Source organism: Pteropus vampyrus, unplaced genomic scaffold (assembly GCF_000151845.1).
Source record: "Pteropus vampyrus isolate Shadow unplaced genomic scaffold, Pvam_2.0 Scaffold144, whole genome shotgun sequence".
Classification (NCBI taxonomy): domain Eukaryota; kingdom Metazoa; phylum Chordata; class Mammalia; order Chiroptera; family Pteropodidae; genus Pteropus; species Pteropus vampyrus.
In genome coordinates, this window is record NW_011888925.1 from 3,552,973 (window position 1) to 3,562,062 (window position 9,090).

At 47.8% G+C, this 9,090-nt stretch overlaps 1 protein-coding gene across 1 annotated transcript; it reads right to left on the minus strand.

Annotated features, from left to right (window-relative positions):
- Positions 1 to 5,678: 5,678 nt before the first annotated feature.
- On the minus strand, positions 5,679 to 8,679 carry MRPL11 (mitochondrial ribosomal protein L11). The gene is made up of 5 exons (XM_011368915.2): positions 8,467 to 8,679; positions 7,992 to 8,087; positions 7,418 to 7,511; positions 7,171 to 7,330; positions 5,679 to 5,980 (listed from the first exon to the last, which is right to left on the minus strand). The coding sequence occupies exons 1-5, from the start codon at positions 8,587 to 8,589 to the stop codon at positions 5,875 to 5,877; spliced, it is 579 nt and encodes a 192-aa protein (XP_011367217.1). The 5' UTR covers positions 8,590 to 8,679; the 3' UTR covers positions 5,679 to 5,874.
- Positions 8,680 to 9,090: the final 411 nt, after the last annotated feature.

Below are 9,090 nucleotides of genomic sequence, written 5' to 3' on the forward strand. Positions count from 1 at the left end.
CCCCTGGTGTCATGCACTGCTGTAAAAAGGGAAGTGTGGGGACCTGAGAAGGTTGGGAGGCCCAGACGGGTCTCCGGGGGTCGACAGGTAAAATCTGGGCCTGCTGACAGCCCTGGCATTTCTTCATTCACTCATTCATTTGTTCACTCGACAGCTGAGCATGCAGTGTGCGGTCTACCCTGTGCTAGAAGCTGGAGAGTTTGGGGCTGAAACAGATGCTACACCTTGCATCTAATACTAGAGGGTATTGGAGTCTCCACCCTGCTCCAGGCTTGTAGTGCTTACAGTGTGGGAGGGAGAAGAGGGCCTGGGAATGGGCAGCGAGCGATTCAGCTTGGCGTTTTCCTGGGCGTGGGTTTGAACTTTTGGGACACGCATTTCTTTCTTCAGCCTTGTCCTGAGGGGAAACGCCTTCCCTCTGGGGCCCTTTGGAAATGATGACCCGTTATCCTGCATGGGGCTTTCAGCCCAAAAACACTTTTGCATCCCTATTCACTGCAATAAAGCCTCTGAACAGGAATATTAGCACCATTTCACTAATGAAGAAATTGAGGATCACAGATAAAAAAGTAATTTTTCCCCCACAGTTGGTGAGAGACATAAGCGGGCAACATACCCACATCACCTGCATCCACACTCTGGGTTGTCACCTCTGCCCCCAAAGCCAGTGAACCACCATTTCGATTTGTCCCATTTCAGATTACCCAAAAAGTACAGGCACCTCTTTCCCTCCAGGTCTGCAAGCTAGAGCAGGCCCCAAACTTCTGAGCAGACTACAACGGTGAAGAGAAAAGATTTCCAAGAATACTGTTTTCCTCCAAGCTTGAGAGCTCAACAGCCACAGGGTATGGTGGGGTGGGGGGGATGGAAATTAGGAGACAGAAAGACCCAGATTCAGATCCCACCTCCATCAACTATTTGCTGAGTGGGACCTGAGCCTCAGTTTCTTCATGGATAAATTATGGCTTTAAAAAAAATGGCACTTACCTCCCAAAGATGCTGCTAAAACTCGATAGGGTTTTTATAAGCTGAGGAGCACAGAACAGACAAGTTATTAAAGAAAATTAGAAGGCAATGGTGACTGCAAGACTTAGAGGGAACCAAGCCCTGATCTTCTCCCAGTGAAATATCGAGGCTGGATTCCAAGGGCTAAGAGCACAACTCTGAGAGTCCCCCTAAACCTTCTCTCATTCCAGCTGTGGGGCTGGGCCCTTCAGAGGGTCTCATGGGAAGGAAGACATTCCAGGGACCTGTTGCCCCTTTTCCACTTGGATGAATCTTGGATGAAACAGGAAGGTGAAGTATTCCCCTCTGCCTTCCTGTGCATCTGTTCTCCAACTTGAACATGAGAAGTGGACTGTAAGCCCCCGAAGGACCGTGTATTAGCTCAGCTCCCTTGCTGGCACCTAGCGTAGGGCCAGGCATGTAGCAGGCACACTAGACATATTTTATTGAGAGGACCATTTCTGAAGATCAGCCCAAAGATTTGAATAGAAAGTCACCAATTTCTACCCCCTAAATTTGTTTCTACGTTCCCCAGAGGGCAAAGAGCTGTAACTCTCAGCTTTGAATCTTAAGTGACTATACGCTCAAGACACACATGGGATCTAAAGACTCCCCTGGTGGTTTTCAAAAACAAGGGAAGTCAGAGAAGCTGTAACAGACAAGAGGAGCCTAAGGAGACAGGATGACAAAATGTAAATGTGGTATTTTGGATGGGGTCCTAGACCAGAAAAAGGGAATAGGTTTAAAAATGGGGAAATCTGAGTAATGTATGGACTTTAGTTAATAACACATCAATATTGGCTCATTAATTGTGACAAATAAACCATGTAAGTATAAGATGTTAATAATAGGGGAAATAATAGGTTTGGGGATATGGAAACTCTCTGTATATTTTCACAACATTTCTATAAATCTAAATCTATTCTGAAATCAAAATTTTTTTTGAAAAGTAAAACTAAATAAATGAAAATAAAAAAATTAAAAAAAAAGTATGTGAGAAAAAAGAAACACCTCACTGGTGATTAGTGGTGTTGGGTGATAGGAGAGTGTGTGGGTTTTGATGAGAAGACACCCCCATATTCAGAATCAGGCCACCCCCGCCCCAACCCTGCAGGCAAGTTCCTTGCAGAGAAAAAATTAGAAGAACCAATGGTTCCACCTGCTGGACATAGAAGTATCTGCTTCTGATCCTCTCCTGGCAAGGTCCCTGTGGCTCAGACCTTCATAGCTTAGAACAGATGGATAAACTGAGGCCAGAAGAGAGGAAAGGACTTACCCAATGGCACTCCCAGAGTTGCTGCAGAAGCCAGATCCCTTCCCAGATTCCGGATTCTGCCCTGGGAAGAAAATATAGGAGAAAGAGCTCAAGTTTTGGGGTCACAGGACTGAACTCAAGTGTTAGGTCTGCAGCCTTTTTTTATGTGATAAATATTTACAGTAACTATGTGGGCCAAGAACTGTTCTGGGTGCTGGGGATGCAGCAGCGAATAAGAGAGATAAAGCTCCAGGGCTCACAGAGCCTCTATTCTAGTTGTGGGAGACATAACAAAAAGTAAATAGTCTGAAAAGGGTGTATGGTATGTACGAGGGTAAGAAGCAGGTGCTGTGGTGGAGGGTCACGGCTCTAGTTTAGAGTGTTATAATTTAAGACTCCAGGGGAGTCTTTTCTAAGGAGGTATCATTGAGCTAAGACCTAAAAGATGAGAAACAGGAAAAAGAATGCTCCAGGCCAAAGGAAAGCAAGAGCAGGGGTATTTAAACAGGAAGAGACTTGACCCACTTAAGGAATAGCGAGGAAATCAGTGTGGGTGGGTCAAGGCCAGCAAGAAGAAGAGTTGTTGGACAGGAGGAAAAATATGACTGAGAGCCTTTTGACTGTGATAAGAAAGACTTTATTTCATGTGCAACAGGAATCCCTTGAGATTGAAACGGGGATGATGTGATAGGATTCACATGTTTCAGCCATCCCTCTGACAGTGGAATGGATTAGAGGCTGGAGCAGAAGCAGAGTTAGGTTTCTGCGGTGATCCAGGCAAAAGGAGATGAGAGCTTTCACCAGGTGCAGATCAGGGTAAGTGACTGGAGGTGGGATACTTTGGCAACCGAACTAACGCTATTTGCCGATGGGTTTAACCTGGGGGTGAGGAAAAGAGAGGAGTCTTGTGTCTCCGACTTCAGCAACTGGGCGAAGAGTTGCTGTTGATCGAGACGGAGATACGATGACTATCGGGAAATTTGTAGTGTTTTCTGGTGCCTGGTGGTGGGACGAATTTGAAACCTCTCTGGATGAGGGCACATCCATCTTAGGCCTCAAGAAACGTCCATAATTTGTCACAGGCATTGAGCAGGATGGTTCAGTATAACCAGACATACAGCAAGCAAGACAATATGAGCAAGAACTGGTAGCTCCAGACTTGCACAGACTTTATACACTGGAATAATCGGTCGGTGATTTTAAAACGATTATATTTTTCAGGTTTAAAGAAATAAATTATAAAGTAGAGAACATTTACAGGGAATATGAAACAGTAATAGTGATCAAGCAGACTTGAAAAAAAGCAGCAGAACCTCTAGAAGTGAAAAAGGTGACAATCTAAAATGTAAAACTCAATTGGAAATGGAAAATCGGGAGAGTCAGCAAGTCTTAGAACCATATCAAGCATATTTTTTTTCAGGCAAAAATTATAAAACGTGCTGAGTGGCCCATTTGTTCATTGTCTCAAAACTAACTGCTCGTGGTCTGGGTAGTTTACTGAATCACAGGCTACCATAATCTGTACTAGGTCAAGTTCAGTGAAAGTATACAATCCAAAATATTTTGTTTCAGTTATGTGAGTACCTTGAAGGAAAGAAAATCACACTATTGATATAATAGAAACATCACTAAAGATCAGTATTCGAAGAAAAAAATTGTTGACATATACCGATATGGAGTGTAATTGTGTCATACAGTGGCAGCTATCTAAGTGTGAGAGTTTATTATACGATGTTCCATCACGATAACTAGAGTAACAGTAATAAATTATAAAATCTATATTGCTAAGGACATCACAGACCTGTAGAAACGACTAGTTGAAGTAAATTTCCAGAGAGCAAAGAGCTCTTCATGGGTGAGCTGATGATCACGTCATCTTCTCTATTCTGGGTGCAAGCTGATTGGTTTTAGTCCAGGCAGAGGGAATCCACTGGTAGGGAGCTTTTGGGTGGTCATGAGGGGCTGGTAAAATGTACCAGAAACTAGAGGAGTCTCCAAATGCATGGCTTGTTTTCCCCCGGTGAATATTTACTAAATTCTGGAATGGCGGGGGAGACTGAGAGGCTGAGATGAAAGCTAAAAGGCAAAATAGAATCTCCCATAGTCTCCTGGTGCTGAAGGGAAGACATGGGCTTCTGCTCGCTGCAGCACGGGGAAAAAGCACTGCAGAGTCTCACTCTGTCTAGTAAATAATTCTGCTCACATTTCACTGGCCAAAGCAAGTCAGGTAGCTTCACTTAATTTCAAAAAGCAGGGAGGTGCATCACTCAAGGGAAGGAGAGCAGAAATACTGACAGCATCGCTCAGCGTGCACCACAATCCCACTGTGCTCAAGCTGTTGACTCTTGTGGGGGACAGACCCTAAGGTGGCCCCAAGATCCCTGCCTCCTGGCAGTCACTCCTTTGTATAATTCCTTCTCCCGAAGTGTGGATGGGACCTGTCCATGACTTGCTTCTAACCAGCAGAATCTGGCAAGACAATGGGATGGACATGATGGTGTGGCTGTGACTTCGTTATGTGAGACTCACACTCTTGTGAGGAGACGCTGTCTCTCTCTGGCACTGAGGACGTGAGCAGCCAAGGCGAGAAGGCCCAACAGTGAGATGAGGGCGGCCTCTGGCTGACAATCGAGGCCCTGGGTCTAACTGCCCAGAACTACATTGTCAACAAGCACATGTGTTTGGAAGTGGATCCTGCCCAGTTGAGCCTCAGGTGAGAGGCTAGCCCAGCCGACACCTTCACTGCAGCATTGTGAGACCCGGAAACAGAAAACCCAGCTAAGCTGTGCCAACACCTGACCCACAGAAATGGTGACATAAAACACTGTGTGATAATACTAAATGTGTGATAACACTGTTACACAGCACAAGATAACTAATACAGCTCTAGCTAAAACCACATGCTACACTCAGCTGTAGAGTCATCCTTCAAGTCTGTCCTTAAACCTGTTTGGATCTGTTTAAAATCAGCTCCCCTGGGAACTCCTCACTGAATCCTTAAGCTTGGTTACGCCCCTCTCATACCCTCCCAGCCCATCACGCTTCTTTGTCACAATAATTTTAACTGGTTTTCGTGTAATTATTGTTAAATGGCCGGAACTGTCTATGACATTTGTTCTTGTGTTCACTTTCATGGAAACACTGAGCCTAGTGCCTGATATATATGCCACCCAAAAACTGTTTTGCAAATGCTGTTCATCACAAGATTGTGTGTGTGTGTGTGTGCGCGCACGCGCACGCGCAAACGGCTAAGGACTTGGTTACGAATTTAGAACCTGGGCAAGTTGCTCTGCTCAGCTGACCCTCGGATCACATGTCTGAGAAGCAGCATGGAGTCCTACTTCCTAGGGCAGCTAATATCTGTCATGGTGGCTACTATCAGTACTGGTCCCTTTCTATTGAGGTCCCAAGACAGAAGTTGAGACTGGGTGACAAATGATATTTATTTAGGCTTGATCCCTTGATACAGCCATACATGTAAAAATACATAATCTAAAGTCAGGGAAATAATAATGAGGTTGGTGTCGCCTCCTCTCCTCCCCTTTGGCACAGTCTTCCCACAGGCCCCCTTCCCAGCTGCTCCCTTCAAAATCCTGGAGTGTGCGGGACAGGAGTCACTTCTTGGCAGCTTCTGCCTTAGCTGCCAAATCCGCCTCTTTCTGAGCAGCTAAGAATATGGCTCGCTCCTTCTGGAAAGCTGCCAGCTCTTCTGAACTGAGGCTGAAGGTGCAGAAAGAGAGACGGTAAGTGAGTGGCCAGTCGTCAGTGGGGAGGTTTCAAGTGCCTCTCTGTCTCAGAACCTTTTCTCCCCTCCTGGACTTCCCAGCTCCATACCTTTGTTCATCTGTTGCCTCTGCCAGGAATGCCACCCCGCCACCCCCACCGCTTCTGCCTTTATTCCCTTCTTAACGCCCTGCTGGTCCTCTGAGGCCTCAGCTATAGCCCAGTCCAGATTCACTGGCCCTTCCTCTGTGCCCCAAAACACGTCATACAATGAAGTCATAGGGCTGTGCACGTGTGACTCCCCCTGAGAAGGGATCAGATTTATCTCAGTCCTCCCAGGAAAAGTAAAGATTTGAGAAGAGTAAAGCCTATTCCTATGCCCTGCTTAACCCCACTGCTCTCAGGAGACAATCGACTGTCAGCTGGATGCGGGTATGACACCAGCAGCAAGAGGCCAGGAAGAGACTGAGTATTGCCCCTGCTACTGTCTGGGCCAGAGCCCTCTACCCAACATCTCACCTCAAAGAAACAATTCCTGAGGTCATCTGAAGCCCCACGAGGGAGACCCCTGTTGGCAGTGGGATCCAGTCTGAACTTGAGACAGCTGGAAAGGGCCTTTTGGGAAACTGGTCCCTGTTTGCCTTGCCTCTCTCATACTATTTCCCACGCTGCCACTACTACTATGTACCAGATCCCAGTGAACTTCTTTGCTTCTCTCTTTCACCTTCTGTTCTTCACAGGAATCTTCCCACTTCTTGCAACGCTTGCCCACAGTCCTTGACTTCCTTTTCCAGTTCTCTGCTTAGATGTCGCCTCCCTTACAAAGTCCTGATAGACCCACCAGGCAAAGTCAGTTCTACACTCTGTTCTCAAGACACCTGTAGTTCCTGTCATCAACAATGCCTGCCTGGCAGTCTAATGTTCCATTTATGGATCTGCCCCCACCTCTGGGCTGTGAGCTCCACAGAAGGGCCGAGCATGGAGATCTCATTCCTAGCTTTATCTAATAACCAAAACGACGTCTAAAACCTAACAGGACTCAATAAGAGTATTCCAAATCAATGACTGGGGCTCCCCACTCCCAAGATTCTAAGATCCTTTGACTCAGAAGTTGACTCTCTGCTAATAAGCCCTCTCAGCTTTGTCCCAGAGTGAAAAACCTCTCCAGGCCCTCCCAGAACACTCACTCCTTCACCACACGAATGCCCAGGGAACGGGCAGAGCCAATTATGGAGCGGACAACAGAGGACAGGGGCACGTCCTGCAGGGCAAAGGCATCGTCCTGAGCTTTAACACGAGCGATCTCATAAATGTGCTTCAAAGTCACCAGGCCTGCCACCTCCTTCCCTGGAAAAAAAGAAGCAAGTAGCCCTTCAGGTGTCACTGCTGCCTTCCAGAGTCCGCGGAATCCCAAGTGCCTATCTTGACCCTTACCTGTCTGCCGGGCCCCCTTCTCAATCCCAGCAGCTGCCTTCAGGAAGTAGGAAACAGTGGGTTGTCCGATCTTGATTTCAAACGTCCTGTCAGGCTTAATGGAAAAAAGAAATATGAGACTAACTCTTCCTGCCTCTCTCAACCCCTGCTACTTCAACCCAGGGATGCTTCTAACCTCCTGACCCCTCTTCCCTTGACTCACCTTCCAATGATGTCCTTCCAATAGACCACAACACCAAAAGAAAAATAAATCTGCAGCAAACAGCCCTGTCACCTCTATTCTAGGCCCAACTCTGCTCAGGAAGTCCCAGTGAAACAGAGGGATAAAAGGAAGAACTGCAATATGGCAGAGGAGGCTCAGAAAAGTTGTAGCCCAGTCCCCAACATGTGAATGGGGAAAGTGAGGCCCAGTCATAGGAAGAGTCTTGCCCCAAGTTAGGAGCAGGGTAGCGACCCCAGGCGACCAACTCCAAGACTTGGTGGGATGTGGGGAAGGAGGGTGGGCAGGCGGTGGGGAAGGAGGGTGGGCAGGCGGTGGAAAAACCAACTGCGAATCAGAGTTCCGACTCTGTACCTTCACGAAGATCTTGGTAGGCAAAGGAATGCCTTCTTTGATGTCCTTTGTCTTCTCGTTGAACTCCTTGCAGAACTGGTTGATGGAAACACCTCGCTGCGAGGGAAGCATAAGGCTTAGTGCAGCGGGGAAGGGACGGCTTCCCACCACCCAGGAGGCTCCGTCCGTTCCCTCCTGCGTTTCCACTTCTCTATCTTCCCATCCTCTTTTCCCTACCCAGAGGCAACTACCACTTCATGTGCCAGATGATTTGCATGCATCATCCCTTTCTGTCCTCACAACGGTTTGTTGAAGAAGGACTCAGGCAGCCGAGCCTCCAAAAGGCTATGTAACTAACTCAAGGACATTAAGCGTGTGAGTAGCAGAGCAGCACTTGGAACCGAGGCCTCCCCGGCTCCAGAGCCCGCACCCTCCACCCGGGTACTAGCTCCCACTCTCCCGCGCCTCCCACACCGGGCTCCGGTCGCGGCTGTACCTGACCCAGGATGGGGCCTAGTGGGGGCCCGGACATGGCCTGGCCCGCCCGCACGATGGTCCGGATCACGCCACCGGCCTCGGGCTTCCTGACGACCCGAGTGGCTCGGCTTATCTTCGACATGACGCGGGACTCATGGACTCAGTTCACCTCAGGGCGACTGCAAGAGACATGACTCCGGGCGCCGCCATCTTGGGTCAGAGGTCAAGGGTCCTTAGATGAGGGCAGGTGAAACCAACAAAGAGCACCGTTGTTTTAGTCCTTTCGCTCTTCAACTTGTAAGACAAGGAGGATGATAAAAGAACTTAAAAACTTTTACTTTGCCATGTGAAGATAGGGGAAGAGCCCAAACGGCTCGGGTACACACATTCCTTCTGGAGAGCACACAGGCACTACTTTGGACAGCTAAGCTGAAGGAGGAGGGCCTTAATGCCCGCACAGCATTGTGGGTGTAGCAGTTTCGACCACTTAGGCAAATCATGCGGATTACTGTGCGCGAGGGCGCTATCTGCTGGTCATGGTGATTATCTTTGCGTTTGAAATAAACCTAGAGCTGGTTCTTAGGTGTGGGAATCGCTTTACACTCTGATCTTGTTTCCTCGCTTGCTGTTGAAAAGAGGTATG